Source organism: Grampus griseus (assembly GCF_964374135.1).
Source record: "Grampus griseus genome assembly, chromosome: 2".
NCBI lineage: Eukaryota > Metazoa > Chordata > Mammalia > Artiodactyla > Delphinidae > Grampus > Grampus griseus.
The window spans coordinates 114447970-114472723 of NC_139018.1; the positions used below are offsets into that span (position 1 = coordinate 114447970).

At 36.0% G+C, this 24754-nt stretch overlaps 1 protein-coding gene across 2 annotated transcripts in view; it reads right to left on the reverse strand.

The window, feature by feature from the left end:
- Positions 1-24754, reverse strand: part of MYO9A (myosin IXA) — a 221325-nt gene that overhangs the window by 123625 nt on the left and 72946 nt on the right. For both annotated transcript variants that reach the window (XM_082648185.1, XM_082648184.1), the window contains exon 14: positions 20696-20815. In XM_082648185.1, coding sequence (XP_082504311.1) covers positions 20696-20815 — 120 coding nt within the window. The remainder of the gene's footprint in view (positions 1-20695; positions 20816-24754) is intronic.

Consider the following 24754-nt stretch of genomic DNA (forward strand, 5'->3'; position numbering starts at 1 on the left):
TATAAAGCAGAAACTAACACACCATTGTAAAGCAATTATACCCCAATAAAGATGTTAAAAAAAAAAAATAGGCAGAAGACTTGAATAGACATTTTTCCAAAGGAGACACCCAGGTGGCTAACAGGCACATAAAAAGATGCTCAACATCGCTAATCACTGGGGAAATGCAAATCAAAACCAAAATGAGATATCACCTCACACCGGTCAGAATGGCTATCATCAAAAAACACAAATAATGAATTCTGGCGAGGATGTGGAGAAAAGGTAGTGCTCATACACTATTGGTGGGAATATAAATTGGTACAGCCACTGTGGAAAACAGTACGGAGGTTTCTCAAAAAACTAAAAATGAAACTACCATATGATCCAGCAATTCCACTCCTGGGTATACATCTGGAAAAAATGAAAACACTAATTTGAAAAGATACATGCACTCCAATGTTCATAGCAGCCCTGTTTATAATAGCTAAGACATGGAAGCAACCCACATGCCCATCAACCAACACTTGACTTAAGAAGATGTGGTATATGTATACAATGGCATATTACTCAGACATAAAAAAAAAAAAAAGAAATACTGCCATTTGCAGCAATGTGGAAGGACCTAGAGAATATTATGCGTAGTGAAGTAAGTCAGACAGAGAAAGACAAATACTTTATATGACTTATATATGGAATCTAAAAAAAATACAAATGAATGTATATGCAAAACAGCAACAGACTCACAGATACAGAAAACCAACATGTGGTTACCAAAGAGGAGAGGGAAGCAGGGAAGAACAAAATAGGGGTATGGGATTAACAGACAGACACAACTATATTTAAAATAGTAAAAGTATCTTTGAGATAACAATCTTGTATGTGGAAAATCCTAAGTAATTCACACAAAAAATTAGGACTATTAAACAAGTTTAGCAAAATTATAAGATATAAGATCAATATTCAAAAATCAACTTAGCAATAAACAATTGGAAAATGAAATTAAGAAAACAATTCCATTAATAATAGCAATAAAATAATATAAAAGGAATAAATTGAACAAAAAATATAAAATATCTACTGAAAAACTACAAAGCATCATAAAAAGCAATTAAAGAAAACCTAAATAAATGGAAAGCCATCCATGCTCATGGACTGGAAAACTTAATATTGTTAAGATGGCAGTGTTCCCCAAATTCATCTACAGATCAATGCAATCTCTATTAAAATTCCAGCTGCCTTTTTTTTTTTTCTGAAATGAATAAGCTGATCCTAAACTTAATATGGAAATGCAAAGGACCCAGAATAGCCATGTTGAAAAAAGAGAACATGGTTGGAAGACTCATACTTCCTGAATTAAAAACTTACTACAAAGATAAAGTAACTGAGACAGTATGGCACCAGCATAAAGATAGACAAATAGGTCAATGGAAAGGAAGTGAGAGTACAGAAATACATTTATGATCAACTAAATTTTGATAAAGGTGCCAAGACAATTCAATGGGAAAAGAATAATCTTTTCAACAAAAACTGGGAAAACTATATGTCCACATGGAAAAGAATGAAGTTGGATCAAAGACCAAAATACAAATGCTAAAAGTATAAAACTCTTAAAACATAGGAGTAAATATTCCTGACATTGGATTAGGCAATGGTTACTTAGAGATGAAACCAAAAGCACAAGCAACCAGAGAGAAAGACTGAGAAACTAGACATCACCAAAATCTAATACTTTTGTGCTTCAAAGGACACTATATCAAGAAAGTGAAAAGACAACCCACAAAATGGTATCAACAGAAAATGGCCCATCAAATATCTGATAAGAAGCTTGAATCCAGAGTATAAAAAGAACTTTTGCAACTGAATAATACAAAAGATAACCCACTTTTAAAATGAACAGAGTATGAATAGATATTTTTCCAAAGACAACACACAAATGGCTAATAAGCACATAAAAAGATGCTCAACATCATTAGTCATCAGAGAAATGAAATCAAAACTATAATGAGGGCTTCCCTGGTGGCACAGTGGTTGAGAGTCCACCTGCCGATGCAGGGGATACGGGTTCGTGCCCCAGTCCGGGAAGATCCCACATGCCGCGGAGTGGCTGGGCCCGTGAGCCATGGCCGCTGAGCCTGCGCGTCCGGAGCCTGTGCTCCGCAACGGGAGAGGCCACAACAGTGAGAGGCCCACGTACCGCAAAAAAATAAAAATAAAACTACAATGAGATTGCACTTCACACCCCCTAGCATGACTATAATAAAAAAAGGAAGATAGTAAGTGTTGGCAAGGACACGTAAAAATTGGAAACTTGCATACACTGCTGAATGTGAAATGATACAGTCACTTTGCGAAACAGTCTAGCAGTTCAACAAAAAATTAAACAGAGTTACCATATGACCCAGAAATTCCACTACTAAGTATATACCCAACAGAACTGAAGACATACATCTATACCCACATAAAAACTGTTACTGGAAAACATATGTCTTGGGATCAACAAATTCAGTTAGAACTTTGAACAACTTTATTTTCTTACATATTTGAATGCATTGTTTTTGTTTCATTTATTCAGTTCCTAAGTCATGGACACCAAATATCCTTATGACAAATTATCATTTTCTATTCGCCATATGAATTCTTTTCTTCTGCATATTGAAATATAATCACTTCAGGCCTTTCCTTAATATTAGTAATGCAATTTTCAGATATGTTTCCTCTATTGAGATCATATAGGTGTTGATTTATGCCTCTACTTGATTTAGTAGTTCAAAATCTATTTCAACATCATTCTGATATTTCATAGTCTTAAATTTGTGCTACTGCTTTATTGGATTCATGTTCTTAAATTCTTCTTAAACTGTAAAGTGCTCACCGGGAATTTTCTTCTCGTTTTTGGTGTTGCCAACACAATAGGGCGTTTCTTTTATGCATGTTATTTCCCTTTGTGTAATGATTTTTTAAACATTAATTATTAACTACTTTAAAGGAATAATATACTGATCACTTGCAACTGACCACTGAGATTAGAAAATGAAGTCCTGTGCACCTTTCTTCTTGATCCCATTTCAACAGCATCAGATCCCAACATTGCCCACTTGTTGGAATTAGCATAAAAGGACTTTAAAATTGCTATCATAATGTTCAATGACTAAAAGTATAAGACAGTCTTATGACCTAACAAAAAAATCTCAGGAGAGAAATGGAAACTGTAAAAAGAATCCAAATGGATATTCTGGAACTGAAAACTGAAATTTTCTGAAATGAAAATTTCATTCTATGGTTTTACAAGGAGACTTGAAACAGCATAATGAACTTGACATCAGATAAATAGAAATTTTCTGAAATGAAAAATTCATTCTATGGTTTTACAAGGCAACTTGAAACAGCATAATGAACTTGATATCGGATAAATAAAAATTATCCAACATGAAGAACAGGAAGAACAAAGATAGAAGAAAAATCCACAGAATATGAGGAATCTGAGACAATATCAAATATTCTAAGAGCATGTAATTGGGGTCTCAGAAGAAAAAGAGAAATTGCAGCAGAAAAAGATTTCTGAAAAAATACTGACCAAAAATTTCCTAAATTTGATGAAAAATAATGAAGCACAGGTCCAAAAGGTATAGCTAATACCAAACAGCATAAATATAAATATAAATGATATCTAGGGACATCACAGTCAAACTGCTGAAAATGAAAAAATAAAGAGAAAATCTTGAAGCAGCCAGATGAAAAAAGGTATATTAGATATGAAAGACATGAACGATATGAACGACAACAGAATGACATCTGAGTTTAACATCACAAATAATGTAGGACAAAAGAAAATGGAACATCTTTAAAGTGCCAAAAGTTTGATAGTTCCTAATGATGTTAAACATATGTCTACTTTATGACACAGTAAACTCCATCATAACTTTTACCCAAGGAATGAAAAGTTATATACACAAAATGAATTGAACAAGAATGTTTATAGCAGGGTTCCTCACAATAGCTCAAGAGAGTACAAACCTTATATCCATCAAGAAATAAATGATAAACACAAAGTTGTATACACAATTGTATATACATATACAATGGAATACAACTCAGCAACAAATTACTGATATAGGGAACAAGATAAATGAACACATATATAATTATGTTACATAACAGAATCAGAACACAAAAGAATACTGTATGATTCCATTTCTGTTTTAGAAAAGGCAAAATTAATTTATAGTAACAGACATCTTAAGAGGAGTTGTCTAAAGGGGGTGCGAAAATGTACAAGAGAGTAAGAATAAACTTTCTGATACAACTTTATTCGAATATTTTATATTTTTGTGGTCATATCTTTTTGTGTTCATATGCTTTAGGTTTGTCTCTTATAAACATCTTACAGCTGAATTTTATTTTAATTGCATAATCTTTTTTTAAACTGTTTAGTTGGGTTTATTTTATTCGTATTACTGATATATCTGGAATGTTTTCTGCCTTATTTTATGTTTTGTATCTACCCTAATTATTGTATGCTTTTACCCAGACTTCTACTGAACTATTTTCTTTATATTCTGCTTTCTTTGTTTTGTTTTGGAAGTTATATACACTCTCCTCTTCGATTATTCTTGAATTTTTTACATATTCATGAATTCTAAACTAAATTAATTCTCTATTCTCTTTTTCTAAAGAGTACGAGAACCTTTAAATCTCTGATACAAGTCATCCCCTTCCTATCACAGCTATTGTTACCCAGTATTTATTTTCACCTTATTTTCTTCCCATTAATCAAGCAAATTAGGCATTAAGTTTTATAAAACAATAACTTGTATTTTACAAGTTTCTCAAAACTTCCTAGTGAATTCAGCTTCTGTCTTTCTCAACTAAATCTTTTTATAAATTCTACTGATGAAGATCTGCTCAAATTACTATCTAGTTTTATTTACTGCTATTGTTCACCTGTGCCTGACATAGCTTTCTCCATCCTTTTATTTTTATCTTTTTAAGAATCTAGATATCATTTAATTAAACTTTTTGAAAAATTCATTTTGAGATTTTAATTGGTGATATTAATCTATTTTTATTAATTTAAATCATAGTACTTGTTTCTTGTATTTTGTTTCACTTTTATTTCACTCTTCAAATCCATATTCCCCCTTGTTAGTTTTCATTTAATAGATAAAGGTTTCTCGTGCTACTTTAGAAGACAGAGATTCAGGGAATTCCCTGGAAGACAGAGATTCAGGGAATTCCCTGGTGATCTAGTGGTTAGGACTCTGTGCTTTTGCTGCCGAACGCATGGGTTCAATCCCTGGTTGGGGAACTAAAGTCCCACAAGCCACTTGCAGCTGACAAAAAAAAAAAAAAAAAAAAAGAATCAATTTTTGTTATTGTCTGTAAGGCAGACATTCATGTTTGTTTATCCACATTGATTTCCTAAATTTGATAAATAGCCTTATTCTATCAACTCAATAGAAATAGCTCCCTGACTTTCCTGCAGGCTTCCCCAAAATACATATTGGCATATCCTGTATTTGTTTCCATCTACCATTTTCAAACAAGAATTCTGATCACGTAACATTTTTTTTTTAGAATATTTTAAATTATTTTAATGCAAATCTCTGCAGTGGATAGCAGACAAGGGCTTTAGCATTCATTATCACATTTGAGCCTCGCGTTGCCCCTGTGCAGTGGGGACTACCTTTCAGAGAAGGAAATTGAGGCTCTGAGAAACAACATCTTCCACACACAGGAATACAGGGGCTAAGTAGCAGAGCCAGAATTTGTACCTGGCACTGCCTGACTCCAAATGCCAGGCTGTTTCTCCTCTCTCTTTTGAGAGTAACGTGGAGGTCCCCACGTCAGAATCTTTGTGCCCTGCCACAGCCCTGGCAAAAAGCAAAAGATGGTCAGGTCTTCCCGGCACTGAAGCCTTCCCCAAGATCAGTCAAGCTGGCTAGTTCCCACTCTGGTCCTGATGAGGCCCTGATGAGTAAGGTGTGGACACTTCCTGGGGTTCCCATAACATATTTTAATTTTTGGTATGCTTAATTCCATGAAAAATAGTCTCTTCTAGATATCTATCTAAGACTTATGTCAGGCTTCATGATATGCAATTAATTTTTAAAATTGTGGTAAAATTTACATATTGTAGAACATACTCATTATAAGCATACAGTTAGTTAAGTTTAGACAAAACTGCCACCAAAAGAAGATATAGAATATTTCCGGGGACTTCCCTGGCGGTCCAGTGGTTAAGACTCTGCACTTCCACTGCAGAGGGCATGGGTTCGATCCCTGGTGGGGGAACTAAGATCCGGCATGCCATGTGGCACGGCCAAAAAAAGAAAAGAAAAATTTCCATCATCTCCCAAAGTTCCCTCAAGCCCTTTCTTCGACAATCCCCCACACACCCTCCTGGACCAAGGCAACCACTAACCTGCTGTCCATATCAACTGGTTTGCATTTTCTGGAATTTGATATAAGTGGAATAAAACAGTATGCTCTCTTTTGTGTAAGGTTTCACTCAACATTACATTTTAGAGTTTGATCTATAAAAAGTCTTCATGTGAACATATGTGTTCATTTCTTACGTGGAGAGAACATATGGAAAGCATATGCTTACCTTTATAAAAAACTGACACTGTTTTCCAAAATAACTGTACTATATTTTACATTGTCAGCAGAGTGGATAAGCATTCCAGCTGCTCCACACACTCACCATCAGTACTGTCAACTTCTTAAACTTTAGCCATGACACAGGGTGTTAATGTGACTTCACTGTGATTATAATTTGCATTCCCTAATGACTTATAAAGCTGGTAATCTTTAATGCGCCTATAGATGATTCATATATCTTCTTTTCTAAGTGTATGCTTAAACCTCTTGATCATTTTTTTTTTTTAACCAGAAAGTAACATTTTTTTTTTGGCTGCACCGCGTGGCATGTGGGGTCTTCCCCAAACAGGGATCAAACCTGCGCCCCCTGCAGTGGAAGCACAGTCTTAACCACTGGACTGCCAGGGAAGTCCCCTCTTGACCATTTTTAACTGAACTGTTTCTCTTATTATTGCAGGAGGTTTTTAAAAAATATTTTGAAGTCCATTATAGGTTATGTATTATAAATTATTATGAATATTGTTTCCCAGGCTGTGATATGCTTTATGTTTTTTTTACAATATCTTTTTTTAAAGTAGAAGTTTTCAATTTTGGTGAACTCTAATTTCTCAATTTTTTCCTTTTATACTTCATGCTCTTATGTCCCATCTAATAAATTTTGTCCCAAGACTGCAAAGATTTTCTCTCAGGTTTTCTTCTATCAATTTGATAGTTTCGTTCTTTGCAAAGAGCTGTATGACCCATTTCAAGTTAATTTTTATGTATAATATAAGGTAAGGGTCAAAGTTCTCTTGAACATATGGATATCCAGGTTGTTCCAGTGCTGTTTATTTTTTTAAAGACTATATATACCCCCACTGAATTATCTGAGGGCCTTTGGGGAAAATCAATGGACAATATATGTATAGATCTTTTCCTGGACTCTGTTTTTTATTTTTTTTCTGCAGAAAAGGATTTTATTCAATTTTTCTAAAATTACTAAAATTTTTTTATTGGAGTATAGTAGCTTTACAATGTTGTGTTAGCTTCTTCTGTACAGCAAAGTGAATCAGCTATACATATACATACTTCCCCTCTTTTTTGGATTTCCTTCCCATTTAGGTCACCATAGAGCATTGAGTACAGTTCCCTGTGCTATACAGTAGGTTTCTATTGCTCTCTTGCTTACACTAAGAGAACAATGTCATGATTATTTTAATCTTAAAATCATATAGTGTAAGACCTCCAGCATCATTATTCTTCTTCACAATTGTTTTGGTCATTCTAGATATTCTACATTTCTATAAAAATCTTAGTTATCAGCATATGAATTGCTACCCCAAAATCTGCTTTGATATTCACTGGGACTTCATTCAATCCACAGATCCATCTGGGGGAGAACTGACATCTCAGAAATACAAAAATATGTATCTCTCTTCATTTATTTAGGCATTTTTCAATTTCTCTCAGTTATATACTCTAACAGTATTTGGTAAATTTATCCCTAAATATTTCATGTTTTGGTATGCTATATTATAATCCATTGCATATCAAATAACTCCAAAGCCTAGCACTTTAAAATAACACGTAATATCACAGACTTTGTAGAGGAACAGGTTTCAAGAGCTGCTTAGCTGGGTGGTTCTGACAGGGTCTCTCATGAGTTGTATTCAAGCTGTCAGCCAAGGCTGTGGTCATTTCAAAACTAGAATGGAACTGAAGGACCTGTCTCTAAGGTCACTCATGTGACCTTAGAGGCAAGCCTCAAAGGTCTCCACTGCCTTTGACTAGAGGCTTCAGTGGGATTCTCAGTAGGGCTACTCACAACAGCAGCTTGATCCTCCAAGAGACAGTGATCCGAGAGAGAGCTAGCAAGTGAGAAAGTACCTAAGATGGAAACTGTAGTCTTTTTTAACAATTTTGGAAGTGATGTACTATTACTTCTGCTATGTCCTATAGGTCACATAGACCAACACTGGCAAAGTATGGGAGGAGACTACACAAGGTTGTAAATACCAGAAGATGGGGATAAATGGGGAATAGCTACTGTAGCTGGCTGCCACAGATATATAAATGGAATTTATAAGTTTCATTTTCCAAGTGTTCATGGCTAGAATATTACAATTTAATTTTCTATATTTAGCTGGTATACTGTGAGACTGTTAAATTCACTTTTCAGATTAAAGAAGCATTTTTTAAACCCGTTAGTACTTTCTATGTAGATGATCATGCTGTCTACATCTTCCTTTTCAATCTATGTACCTATTTCTTTTTGCTGCCTTGTTGCACAATTACCTTTAGTACAATGTTAAATCTGAGAGGCAAAAGCAGATATCTTTCCCTTGTTCTTAATGTCAGGGAAGAAGTACTCAGTCTTTCACCATAACATATGAAGTCTGCTGTAGAATTGTCATGTGTATTCTTTATAAAGTTGAGGAAGTTGCCTTCTATTCCTAGGCTGCTACAAGTTTTTAAATAGGAATGGGCATAGAATTATGACAAGTTCCTTATACCCATCTACTAAGATGATATGGTTTTTCTTTTTTAGATGATTAATATCTATATTATAAATTATGACTCTCTATATACATATATATAATACATTATATTGATTGATTTTCCATATCAAACTAATCTTTCATTCCTGAATTTCCACTTGCTCTTCATGTATTATTCTTTAAATATATTGCTGAATTCACGCTGCTCTTATTTTGTTAAGGATTTTTACATCTCTCACTGTGAGGAACGTTAGACTGTAATTTTCTTGTAATGCTATCTAATTTTGGATTTAGAGTAATAATACTGGTCTCATGATATGATTTGTATAGTACTACTTGCTCCTCCGTTTTCTGAAAGAGTTGAGGAGAACTGGTATAACTGCTTTCTTAAACATTCCTTAAGGACTTCCCTGGTGGTTCAGTGGTTAAGAATCCACCTGCCAATGCAGGGGACATGGGTTCAATCCCTGATCCTGGAAAATCCCACATGCCATGGAGCAACTAAGGCCATGTACCACAACTACTGAGCTGGCGCTCTAGAGCCCATGAGCCACAACTAATGAGGCCACAAACCACAACTACTGAAGCCCGCGCACTCTAGGGCCCACGTGGCACAACTACTGAGCCCGCGTGCTACAGCGACTGAAGCCTGTGCGCCTAGAGCCCAGGCTCCGCAACAAGATAAGCCACCACAATGAGAAGCCCGTGCATCATAACAAAGAGTAGCACCCACTCACCGAAACTAGAGAAAGCCTGCGCACAGCAACGAAGACCCAACGCAGCCAAAAATAAAAAAAACGAAAATGAAAACATTTCTTAAATAAAATTGACTACTGAAGCTATATGGGCCTGGACTTTTTTGCTTTCATGTGTGGGAAGATTTTACTTATGAATCCAATCATTGATACAGGACTAAAAAGATAAAGAGATTCTTTATTTTTCCTTGGGTCAATTTTGATAACTGTTGACATTCAAGGAATCTGTCCATTTCATCTAAGTTGTTGAATATATTGGCATAAATGTTCATAATCTTTCCTCAACCTTTTGAGGTCTATACCATATGTAACTGTGTCCACTTGTTCATTTCAGATAACAGTATTTGTGTCTTCTCTCATATTTCTTGATCAGAATGGCCAGAACTACACTATCCAATACAGCAGCCACTAGCTACACATGGCCATTCAAATTTAAACTGATTTAATTAAAACTTCAGTTTTAAATTTTTTAAAAATTTCAGGTGTTTAACAACCACATGTGGCTAGTGGCTACAGTTTTGACTAGCATAGTTGGAGAACATTTCCATCCTCACAGAAAGTTCTATTGAATGGTGCTGGACTCAAGCTTTATTAATTTCATTGCTCTTTTCAAAATACCAGCTTTTGGACGCCACGCTCTTCTCAGCTGGCGATGCGCTGCAGCAGCAGCTGCAGGGCAGGCCTGCCAACTGGTGGCAGACACGGCACGTGGCCACCGTGGCGGTGGCCTTCCACACAAACTTCAACTACACATGGCTGCACGTGTGTTGCCAGGGCGCGCACTGTGTGCCGTCCTGGGCAAGGTGTTGTGCGACCAGGTGATCAGTGGGCCGGTGTACATCTCTGCCTTCTACTTCAGTATGAGTATTCTCCAGGAAAAGGATGACATAGTTTTTAACCTGACAGAAATTCTGGAATACATGTAAGAGTAGTCTGAGGTACTGGCCTTTTGTACAGCACCAGAGTGCAGACAGCAGGAGCAAGAAGAATTACAATCCTGTAGCCTGCAGAACAAAACCCACATTCACAGAAAGACACACAAGATGGAAAGGCAGAGGGCTATGTAACAGATGAAGGAACAAGATAAAAATCAAGAAACACAACTAAATGACGTGGAGATACACAACCTCCCAGAAAAAGAATTCAGAATGATAGTGAACATGATCCAGGACCTCAGAAAAAAAAATGGAGGCAAAGATTGAGAAGATGCAAGACATGTTTAACAAAGACCTATAAGAATTAAAGAACAAACAAACAGAGATGAACAATACAATAACTGAAATGAAAACTACACTAGAAGGAATCAATAGCAGAATAACTGAGGCAGAATAACGGATAAGTGACCTGGAAGACAGAATGGTGGAATTCACTGCTGTGGAACAGAATAAAGAAAAAAGAATGAAAAGAAATGAAGACAGACTAAGAGACCTCTGGGACAACATCAAATGCAACAACATTCACATTATAGGGGTCCCAGAAGGAGAAGAGGGAGAGAAAGGACCAGAGAAAATATGTGAAGAGATTATAGTCGAAAACTTCCCTAACCTGGGAAAGTAAATAGCCACCCAAGTCCAGGAAGCGCAGAGAGTACCAGGCAGGATAAACCCAAGGAGAAACACGCCAAGACACAAAGTAATCAAACTGACAAAAATTAAAAACAAAGAAAAATTACTGAAAGCAACAAGGAAAAAACAACAAATAACATAAAAGGGAACTCCCATAAGGTTAACAGCTGAGTTCTCAGCAGAAACTCTACAAGCCAGAAGGGAGTGGCATAACATATTTAAAGTGATGAAAGGGAAGAATCTACAACCAAGATTACTCTACCCGGCAAGGATCTCATTCAGATTCAGGGAGAAATCAAAAGCTTTACAGACAAGCAAAAGCTAAGAGAATTCAGCACCACCCAACTAGCTCTACAACAAATGCTAAAGTAACTTCTCTAAGTAGGAAACACAAGAGAAGAAAAGGACCTACAAAAATAAACCCCAAAACAATTAAGAAAATGGTCATAGGAACATACATATCGATAATTACCTTAAACGTGAATGGATTAAATGCTCCAACCAAAAGACACAGGCTCGCTGAATGGATACAAAAACAAGACCCATATATATGCTGTCTACAAGAGACCCACTTCAGACCTAGGGACACATACAGACTGAAAGTGAGGGGATGGGAGAAAGATATTCCATGCAAACAGAAATCAAAAGAAAGCTGGAGTAGCAATACTCATATCAGATAAAATAGACTTTAAAATAAAGAATGTTACAAGAGACAAGGAAGGACACTACATAATGATCAAGGGATCAATCCAAGAAGATATAACAATTATAAATATATATGCACCCAACATAGAAGCATCTCAATACATAAGGCAACTGCTAACAGCTATAAAAGAGGAAATCGACAGCAACACAATAATAGTGGGGGCCTTTAACGCCTCACTTACACCAATAGACAGATCATGGAAAATGAAAATAAATAAGGAAACAGAAACTTTAAATGACACAGTAAACCAGATAGATTTAATTGATATTTATAGGATATTCCATCCAAAAACAGCAGATTACACTTTCTTCTCAAGTGCGCACAGAACATTCTCCAGGATAGATCACATCTTGGGTCACAAATCAAGCCTCAGTAAATTTAAGAAAATTGAAATCATATCAAGCATCTTTTCTGACCACAACACTTTGAGATCAGAAATCAATTAATTACAGGGAAAAAAACGTAAAAAACACAATCACATGGAGGCTAAACAATACGTTACTAAATAACCGAGACATCACTGAAGAAATCAAAGAGGAAATCAAAAAATACCTAGAGACAAATGACAAGGAAAACACGATGATCCAAAACCTATGTGAATTGGCAAAAGCAGTTCGAAGAGGCAAGTTTATAGCTATACAAGCCTACCTCAAGAAACAAGAAAAACCTCAAATAAACAATCTAACCTTACACCTAAAGGAACTAGAGAAAGAAGGACAAACAAAACCCAAAGTTAGCAGAAAGAAAGAAATCATAAAGATCAGAGAAGAAAGAAATGAAATAGAAACAAAGAAAACAATAGCAAAGATCAATAAAACTAAAAGCTGGTTCTTTGAGAAGATAAACAAAATTGATAACCCATTAGCCAGACTCATCAAGAAAAAGAGGGAGAGGACTCAAATCAATAAAATTGGAAATGAAAAAGGAGAAGTTACAACAGACACCGCAGAAATACAAAGCATCCTAAGAGACTACTACAAGCCACTCTATGCCAATAAAATGGACAACCTGGAAGAAATGGACAAATTCTTAGTAAGGTATAACCTTCCACGACTGAACCAGGAAGAAAGAGAAAATATGAACAGACCAATCACAAGTAATGAAATTGAAACTGTGATTAAAAATCTTCCAACAAACAAAAGTCCAGGATGAGATGGCTTCACAGGTGAATTCTATCAAACGTTTACAGAAGAGCTAACACCCATCCTTCTCAAACTGTTCCCAAAAATTGCAGAGGAAGGAACACTCCCAAACTCATTCTATGAGGCCACCATCACCCTGATACCAAAACCAGACAAAGATACTACAAATAAAGAAAATTATAGACCAATATCACTGATGAATATAGAGGTAAAAATCCTCAACAAAATACTAGCAAACAGAATCCAACAACACATTAAAAGGATCGCACACCACGATCAAGTGGGATTTATCCCAGGGATGCAAGGATTCTTCAGTATACACAAATCAATCAGTGTGATACACCATATTAACAAACTGAAGAAGAAAAACCACATGATCATCTCAATAGATGCAAAATAGCTTCTGACAAAATTCAACACCCATTTATGATAAAAACTCTCCAGAAAGTGGGCATAGAGGGAACCTACCTCAACATAATAAAGGCCATATACAACAAACCCACAGCGAACATCATTCTCAATGGTGAAAAACTGAAAGCATTTCCTCTAAGATCAGGAAAAAGACAAGGATGTCCACTCTCAGCACTCTTATTCAACATAGTTTTGGAAGTCCTAGCTACAGCAATCAGAGAAGAAAAAGAAATAAAAGGAATACAAATTGGAAAAGAAGAAGTAAAACTGTCACTGTTTGTAGATGACATGATACTATACATAGAGAATCCTACGGATGCTACCAGAAAACTACTAGAGCTAATCAATGAATTCAGTAAAGTAGCAGGATACAAAATTAATGCACAGAAATCTCTTGCATTCCTATATACTAATGAAAAATCTGAAAGAGAAATTAAGGAAACACTGCCATTTACCACTGCAACAAAAAGAATAAAATACCTAGGAATAAACCTACCTGGGGAGACAAAAGACCTGTATGCAGAAAACTATAAGACATGGATGAAAGAAATTAAAGATGATACCAACAGATGGAGAGATATACCATGTTCTTGGATTGGAAGAATCAATATTGTGAAAATGACTATACTACCGAAAGCAATCTACAGATTCAATGCAATCCCTATCAAATTACCAATGGCATTTTTTACAGAACTGGAAAAAAAATCTTAAAATTTATATGCAGACACAAAAGACCCCGAATAGCCAAAGCAGTCTTGAGGGAAACAAGCGGAGATGGACGAATCATACTCCCTGACTTCAGACTATACTACAAAGCTGCAGTAATCAAGACAGTATGGTACTTGTACAAGAACAGAAATATAGATCAATGGAACAAGATAGAAAGCCCAGAGATAAACCCACGCACCTATGGTCAGGTAATCTATGACAAACGAGGCAAGGATATATAATGGAGAAAAGACAGTCTCTTCAATAAGTGGTGCTGGGAAAACTGGACAGCTACATGTAAAAGAATGAAATTAGAACACTCCATAACACCATGCACAAAAATAAACTCAAAATGGATTCAAGACCTAAATGTAAGACCGGATACTATAAAACCCTTAGAGGAAAACATAAGTGGAACACTCTATGACATAAATCACAGCAAGATCTTTTTTGATCCACCTCCTAGAGTAATGGAAATAAAAACAAAAATAAACAAATGGGACCTAATGAAACTTCAAAGCTTTTGCACAGCAAAGGAAACCATAAACAAAACAAAAAGACAACCCTCAGGATGGGAGAAAATATTTGCAAACCAATCAACGGACAAAGGATTAATCTCCAAAATATAAAAACAGCTCATGCAGCTCAATATTAAAAAAAAACAGACAACCCAATCCAAAAATGGGCAGAAGACCTAAATGGACGTTTCTCCAAAGACATACAGATGGCCAAGAAGCACATGAAAAGCTGCTCAACATCTCTAATTATTAGAGAAATACAAATCAAAACTACAATGAGGTATCACCTCACACCAGTTAGAATGGGCATCATCAGAAAATCTACAAACAACAAATGCTGGAGTGGGTGTGGAGAAAAGGGAACCTTCTTGCCCTGCTGGTGGGAATGTAAACTGATACAGCCACTATGGAGAATAGTATGGACGTTCCTTAAAAAGCTAAAAATAGAATTACCATATGATCCAGCAATCGCACTACTGGGCATATACCCAGAGAAAACCATAATTCAAAAAGACATGTGCACCCCAATGCTCACTGCAGCACTATTTACAATAGCCAGGTCATGGAAGCAACCTAAATGTCCATCAACAGATGAATGGATAAAGAAGATGTGGTACATATATACAATGGAATATTACTCAGCCATAAAAAGGGACGAAATTGGGTCATTTGTTGAGACGTGGATGGATCCAGAGACTGTCATACAGAGTGAAGTTAAGTCAGAAAGAGAAAAACAAACATCGTATATTAACGCATATATGTGGAACCTAGAAAAATGGTACAGATGAACCGGTCTGCAGGGCAGAAATTGAGACACAGATGTAGAACACAAACATATGGACACCAATGGGGGAAAGTGGCAGGAGGGTGGGGGTGGTGATGTGATGAACTGGGCCATTGGGATTGACATGTATACACTGATGTGTATAAAATTGATGACTAATAAGAGCCTGCTGTATTACAAAAATAAATAAAAGAAAACAAAACAAAAACTAAAACACCCAAAATACCAGCTTTTGGTTTCCACTGATTTTCTCCACTGTTGGTCAGCTTCCTATTCAGTAATTTTAGCTCTAATAGGCCCTTCTTGTTGTAGCTTCATAAAGTAAAAGCTCAGTTCATTGATTTTTTACCTCATTTCTTTTCTCATATAAAGGTTTAAAGCTACTGGTTTTCTTCTAAGCACTTCTTTAGCTGCATTCCACAACCTGTAATATGCTGTGTTTCCATTATCATTCAAACCAAAATATTTTCAAGTTGCCCTTATAAATTTTTCTTTAACTTATAAGTTACTTATACATGTTATTTTCCAAACATGTGAGGATTTCTCAGATGTCTTTCTGTTACTGATTTCTATTTTAATTCCATTTTGGTCAGACAACATCCTTTAAATTTTCAAACATTTGTGTGACCATACTGATGCCTGAGGTCATGGACATTAAGGCAGGCACATCAGGACAGTGACAAGCCCTTCTCTGACAATTGCTTGTCCTTCATCTTGTTCAGGAACATCACAATCTCCATTGTTCCAAGAAGGTCAAAAGTATGGGTTTAAATTCAAGTGACATTCTACTATTCCACCCTCTCTCTCTCTCTTCCCCCAGCTTCTTATTCCTTCCCTTTTCCAGGGCTCCTGACCTTTGTGGAAGTGGGGCTTCAGCTCATGCTCCCAAGAACCCTAATTTCTCCCCACTCTTTTAATTTCCTCCCTGCAAATCTCAGAGAATAATCACTATAGAGAGAAGGTGGCAGCACCAAAAATGACATGGAGGAGGAAAAGCCACAATACCTTTTATGTCTTAATCTCGAAGGTCACACATTGTCAGTTCTGCCACATTACACTTTAGAAGCAAATCACTAAGTACAGCACATGCTTTTTGAAGGGAGGAGTATCAAAAAATTTGTTGACACATTTTAAACCACCAGAACAATGTCATAATTTTTACCCTAAATAATCATATATCTTTTAAAAGAACTAAGAGAGGAAAAGAAAATATGTATAGTCATTTATTTTTATACATATGTATTACCTCTGGTTTCTTTATTCCTTCCAATAACTCATGGATCAGCAAACTAGAGTCCATGGGCCAAATCAAACCCACTGCCTATTTTTGCATGGCCTGAGAGCCAAGAATGGTTTTACATTTTTTTAATGGTTGAGGAAAAAAAATCAATGGAAGAATATTTTTGTAACATGTGAAAATTATATGGAATTTAAATTTCAGTGTCTATAAAAAAATTTATTGGAATGTATCCATGCTCATTTATTTATATATTGTCTATATAGCTCCTTTCACAGCAGAACTGAGTTGTTTCAACAGATCATATGACTGACAAAGCCTAAAATATTTACCATCTGATCCTTTGCAGAAAAAGTTTATCAGCCTCTACTATACATCCAAATTACCATCTGGTGTCATTTGCTTTTAACCTAAAGAATTTCCATTATCATTTTTCATAAAACACATTACGGTGACAAATTCCCTCAGATTATCTGTTTATCTGAAAATATCTTTATTCCAGCTTCATTTTTGAAAGATACTTTTCCTAACAGATGATTGGACATTGTGGATAATACATTGTAACAACAATGAATTGTTATGTTTTCCTGCAGCCTTGATTTTTCTTCTAACAGACAATTAACTTGTCTGGACCCAAACTATAAATTAAGCAACTGCCTGAACACTGCTTTTGTTTGGGGGTCTTGAATTGTTTTGTTGGATTTTAATTATGATTTTTGGATATCTTTCAGCCTCCATTGCTTTTAATGAGAAGACAAGTGTTAACCATATCATTATAGGCAAACCTCATTTTATTGTACTTCACTTTATTGTGCTTTGCAGATATTGCATTTTTTACAAATTGAAGATTTTTGGCAACCCTGTGTTGAGCACGTCTATCAGCACCATTTTTCCAACAGCATTTGCTCACATAGTGTCTCTGTGTCACACTTAGATAATGCCTGCAGTATTTCAAAGTTTTCATTATTATAATATTTGTTATGGTGATCTGTGATCAGTGATCTTTGATGTAACTACTACTCCCTGAAGGCTCGGACTATGGTTAGCATTTTTTAGCAATAAAGTTTTGTTTTTTTGGTTTTTTTGTTTTTGCGGTATGCGGGCCTCTCACTGTTGGGGCCTCTTCCGTTGCGGAGCACAGGCTCTGGACGCGCAGGCTCAGAGGCCATGGCTCATGGGCCTAGCCGCTCCGCGGCACGTGGGATCTTCCCGGACCAGGGCACGAACCCGTGTTCCCTGCATCGGCAGGCGGACTCTCAACCACTGCGCCACCAGGGAAGCCCAGCAATAAATTATTTTTTAATTAAGGTATGTACATTGTTTTTTTCGACATAATGCTACTGCATACTTAACAGACTACAGTATAGTGTAAACATAACTTTTATATGCACCAGGAAACCAAAAAAATTCATGTGACTCCCTTTATTGTGATATTTGCTTTATTGCAGTGATCTGGAACTGACTCTGAAATTGCTCTGAGGTATGCCTGTATTCCCCTGTATTTAATGTACCATATTTTCTCTGGGCTGCTTTCAAGATTTCCTTTCTATCTTTGGCATTTAGCAATTTGCCTATAATGTGTCTAGTTGTGGTTTTCTTTTGTATTGATTCTAGCTGAAGGTCACAGATTGTCTTGAATCTCCAAGCTAGTTTTTCTCAAAAATGAGAAGTTTTCAAGCCACTATTTCTTCCAATATTTTTCTGCTTCTTTCTCTCTCACCTCTACCTATGGGATTCCAACTAAAGGCAGTAAGAATTCAGCTATCCCCCAAGAGGAGCTATGCAGAGATACAAAAAGCCCTCAGTTAAAAAAAATCAGTAAACTTGCAAATCTCACCTACTGCAGTTGTGTCCTTCCAAGGTTATCTCCTATTTGGTTTGCATTGCTCTTTGACAGAGCTCCTATGGTCTCCCCTGAATACTCACAACAGTCAGCCAGGTATGGATGGCAGAATTCGTACTCTAACTTTGAGTTTTAGCCTTTGGCAGCTCTCTCCATTCCAGGATTTTCCTCCTAAATTTCAAGCTTCTTTGCTACTCCTCAACTTTATCCTCTGACACTTCAAGCCAGTATGGTTGTGGTTTTCTGTCTCTGAAAACCTGTCTGTCTCATCAATTCACCACTACTATTACCTAAGGCTAGTAGTCCCCCGGTTTTTTAAAAACAATCTCCAAAACTTGAATTTATCATTTTATATATTATAAAATTTTAATTATTGGTAGTACTATAATGGAAAATAAACTACCTAAAGTAATGGAAAAGCCCAGCTTCCACAAATGTAGAAATAAATGTGCATGTGTACAATGTACAATATCCTCATGCAGCTGCTGCTGAAATTGGTGCCTTCCTATTCTACACCCATATATACCTAACTGGAATACAATTAGGCCTGGGGTTGTCAGGCTGAGAGTCATGAAAATCAACGAAGCAAATAAACTACTTGCAATTATTTAAAAGTTAAAAAGAATTAATTTAAGTTCCCTCCAAAAGATTTGTAGACTGTTTTCAATCATGTCCCATGGATTAAAAGATTAAGAAAAGGAAGATGGATATTTGGAATAAGTACTTGTACACCTTTCAGAAACAACAGCAATAATTAAGAGCAACATTTGAAGATGTCTTTTTTAAATGAAATACTTACCTTCGTTCTTCTAAAATGAGAAAATATTTTAACAACATTTTTCAAAATGCATTACACATTTTCTTATACCAAGACAGCATAAGTAAGAACTGAAGAAAGAACCCACAACATTTGCTCTTAGGAATTCTACTTATATTCTCCTTTCACTGATAATTAAATACTAATATTCCATGGAATTTCAATCACAGAACTGTGAAGTTAGCAAAGTAAATCTGTGATTTGTAAAAAGCTCAGAACAGACTACATAAGTAATTTAGTCCATTATATGTAAATTGCTGAGTTAGGCTTTGAATATTCTGAAGGATCCTTTATTCTCACTATAGCAATAGCAGTAGCCAAACAACTGTTATCCCACAACAAGCAAAAGAACCATTTTCATGCAGAATGAGTAAAACAAATAGAAAAGGAGAAAATGGAGACCAAGGGCATCTTTTTACACCAATTTTATAAAAAAGCAAACAACAACAAAAAAAACAAAAACAAAAGAACACCCTCTATGATTCTGTCATTCTTCCTTAGACAAAACATTAAGTGGTGACTTTGCTCTAAATCAGACATGATAAAATCTGATAGGAGAACTCTAGTCAAACTAAGTGAATTTGCCAATGAAAACAATATTGCTGATGTTAAAATTCAAGTGTATAAATTAGCATAAAAATCAGCAGGAATTCTCAAGAGACAGGAAACTGTTGGCAGTGTTAGATATGTTAATTATCTTGATTGTGATGACTTCATATATATGTCAAAACTTACCAAACTGTATGCTTTGGCATGCAGTTTATACTACCTCAATTAGATTTCAATAAAGTTTAAAAAAAAAAACCAACAGGAAAAAATCATTATTCATTTTTACTCATCACTTGGATATTTTAAAGTCAAAAGCAGAAACCAATTCAAAGTCTGTAACCAAGTATAATTAACAACTCAAGGATCACAAATAGTCATCCAAGTTAAAAGTCATCCAAGTTAAAACAACAGGTATATCAACTTTTTCAAAAAAAAAGAATGAAAGTCTCAATGGAAGTATCCTGAGACTCACTGGTCAAAGGATTATAAAGTCACATTGCCTAAGCTATTTACATCCCACCCAGGTGTAGAATGCTCCTGGTTTCCATTTCCAAATGGATGTGATGACACGGAGTTTATTTGTCAGGATTTGCAGCCTTACTGTACTTCTCTTCCTTGCACCTCTGCAGAATCTCTAAGCTCCTCTGGTGGACTGGGTGTTGGAGAAAGCTAATATTATCCATACTTTTCAAAACTGCACATGGCGCTGTATCATCATGTCCTTAGGAAGCAAAAGAAAAACAAAAAATGGAGAAAAGAAAAAGACATTATATAAGCCCAAACCAATAGAGAATCAAGGATAATGCTGCCAACTATCTTAAGAGTAAATAAAAATGTATCAAATAATTGGGGTTAAATGTGAATAATTTTTCCAATTAATTTGAGGAAATTACACAAAAACAATAGGAAAAAATAAAGGTCCTGTTCAGGTATTCAAAAGTATCCTTTATCGGTACTCAAAGTGTTGTGAGTTAACATCATACTAAAAATTTTTAATTTAAAATACCAGGGAAATTTCAAAAACAATTGTATGGTGTTTTTTTTTTAATGGACTCATTTTTATCAGGTCTGAAATATAATTAGCATAGAGGTGGCAACAATGCAAGAAACATTGTTTCTGATGGAACTCCAAAGAGAAATATACCCAAAACAATTTACCAAAAGTTAAACGTTCACAAATCTCGCAATTAATCACACTTGTAGGAATTCCAAGTGTGTCAATGTTGAAAGAGTAGGAAGAAAAGCACTATAGAGCAGGAAAACACAGCAGCACTTCTGTACTTATAAATGTGAAAACAAAGCTGGAAAATCTGTCAGAATCAACTATTGGGAGGAAAGGAACGAGAGCACATTCAAGTAAGGACCAAAGCCCCAGATTAGTGCTACTGAAACAGTGAGACACTCGAGCAGTAAAGAGGGAAGGAAGATTGTACCATAAATATTAGGAATAAATGGATTTAAAAGAGAATTCAGGTTTTCCAGGTTTGGGAGGAGTCAAGTATCATTTACACAAGAACATCTCTAGAGTTAGGACATGAAGTTCAAATGTATGTAGGTTTGCCTTTAAAAAATAAAAGTGAAGGCTTCCCTGGTGGCGCAGTGGTTGAGAGTCCGCCTGCCGATGCAGGGGACACGGGTTCGTGCCCCGGTCCGGGAAGATCCCACATACTGCGGAGCGGCTGGGCCCGTGAGCCATGGCCGCTGAGCCTGCGCGTCCGGAGCCTGTGCTCCGCAACGGGAGAGGCCACAACAGTGAGAGGCCCGCGTACCACAAAAAAAAATAACAACAACAACAACAAAAATGAATAGTTTAACAATAGATGGAGGCAAATTAAGCAACACATAATTATGAACTAAAGTTCCATTAGTACATATTTACTGTATAATTAGGAATAAGATACTATCTATGAATAGTTCTCAAGGCAGAATCATTTTAGAAGTTAAACAGAAGCACAGTAATTCAAGGAGGTTTGCATGGTTTAACCAAGCTATAATTCCTTAAACTGAATATCTACATCCACAGAATAGGCATCCACGTTTTAGTTAAAGATACAGAATCTCATGATACCGTAACATCAGATTACAGATAGATAGATATAGAAACAGATATCTGATATAAATATAGATAGATATATCAGGCTTTTGTAAAATTAAAAAAAACATTTTGTATCCTATAATTAAGAAGTAAGCTAATAAAACACTATCTCATTTAACCAGTACAGAGAGTCCGTAACTGTACATGTTCAATGTTTCAAGAAGAGACAAGTATTACCAAGTTACCATCATTTCTTAGTCAAAAGATACCTCAATAAAAATATTCTATTCTCAATAATCCCCTCCTTCATAGGACTCTTGGGTGGGGGAAGGAATGCATAGGCTCAGATGAGGCTGCACTTGGTTAGTAACAGGGTGGGGGGCTAGGGGTTAGGGTAAACCATCAGTTGAGGGGGACCATTTGAGGAAAAAACCACCTGGTGAGTTCTACTCATACTCCATCCAAATTGTAATTTTTGAAAGTTATCAACAGACTTTCAGGCCCTTCAATAGCTAATGATATATTGTTAGTCAGAAATAATTTAAGAAGATTATGGTATTAAAGTGTTTTATATAAGAGTTCAGAATATTAAATATAGTAAATTATTATGTAATCTTAAATTAAAACTCACTCAACTTGACTACAGCCTCTGTACTCAATTTTCTATTTTATCTAAATAAATTGTGGCAATGCCATTTGGATATGGGTAATTTTATATCTGTGACTGTTTTGTGTCTCACCAACTGTTTTGTGTCTCATCATCGTACCTACAACTTAGGGTTTGTTTGTTTTTTTTTAACTTCTGTTCTTTCATTCTGCTTTCTATGCCTTCTTTTAACTCTTTAACAATTTTAAACACTGCTTTATGGACTATAATACTATTTCCAAACCTTAAAGTGATACTCCTCTCTGTTGTGTGTACTAACTCCCTGTCAAGGTGGTTTGGTTTCCTAGGATGGTTTTATAAGTACATTTTCAGTGGAGTCTCAAACTCTTAAAAGAGGTTTATTTAGTGTTTGCTTATGCTAAGTTCCTAGCCTAGTTTTGATAATTTCTTAGTTTGAGATTATGCGCCAAACAAACAGTATAAATTCTCTCGCATGGTGAAGAAGATATGGGGCACTAATTTTTTTAGGCAACTGTTTTTTCAAAATTTATCTAAGCCCTAACACATACTGATATGATTCTTGTTCTTCTAGGCAAGGCCAACAGACAGAGTTTTACAATTATCTTTTCAGTGACAGAAGAGTTCAAGCTCTTTGAAGGTCCTACACCATATAAAACAGGGGTTCAATCCCAGCTCCACTGTGTCATTCAAACCTGAAGCCATGTCTCTGATCCTGTAATAGTTTCTATAATGCCAGCTCCCAGGCCTTAGGGCCATTTTTTTAAAGGTATATTTCACATACAGTAAACTCCACTAATCTCAAGTATACAGTTTGATGAGCTTAAACAAATAGTTATATCATATAATCCTCAATCAAGATATAGGACATTTCCATCACCTCAGCAAGTTATTTCATTCCCTTCCTGTAAATACCACCCCTACCCCTCCCAAAGTCAATCAAGTAATGATCCCAGGAGTGGAACTGCTGGATCACATGGTAATTCTATTTTTAGTTTTCTGAGGAACCTCCATACTGTTTTCCATAGTGGCTGTAACAACTTACATCCCCACCAACAGTGTAGGAGGGTTCCCTTTTCTCCACACTCTCTCCTGCACTGTTATTTGTAGACGTTTTAATGATGACCATTCTGACTAGTGTGAGGTGGTACCTCATTGTAGTTTTGATTTGCATTTCTGTAATAATTAGTGATGTTGAACATCTTTTCATGTGCCTACTGGCTATCTGTATGTCTTCTTTGGAGAAATGTCTATTAAGGTCTTCTGCCCATTTTTTTTTTTTTTTTTTTTTTTTTGCGGTACGCGGGCCTCTCACTGTTGTGGCCTCTCCTGTTACAGAGCACAGGCTCTGGATGCGCAGGCTCAGCAGCCATGGCTCACGGGCCCAGCCACTCCGTGGCATGTGGGATCTTCCCGGACCGGGGCAAGAACCCATGTCCCCTACATCGGCAGGCGGACTCTCAACCACTGCGCCAGCAGGGAAGCCCTTTTGCCCATATTTCAAGTGGGTTGTTGTTCTGTTGTTGTTGAGCTGTATGAGCTGTTTGTATACTTTGGATATTAAGCCTTTGCCTGTTGCATCATTTGCAAATATTTTCTCCCATTCCATTGGTTGTCTTTTTTTTTTTTTTTTATGGTTTCCTTTGCTGTGCAAAAGCTTGTAAGTTTGATTAGGTCTCATTTGTTTGTTTTTGTTTTTATTTCTATTGCCTTGGGAGACTGACCTAAGAAAACATTGGTATGATTTATGTCAGAGAATGTTTTGCCTTTGCTCTCTTCTAGGAGTTTTATACTGTCATGTCTTATGTTTAAGTCTTTAAGACATTTTGAGTTTATTTTTGTGCATGGTGTGAGGGTGTGTTCTAACTTTACTGATTTACATGCAGCTGTCCAACTCTCCCAGCACCACTTGCTGAAGAGACTGTCTTTTTCCCATTTTATATTCTTGCCTCCTTTGTTGAAGATTAATTGACCATAGGTGTATGGGTTTATTTCTGGGC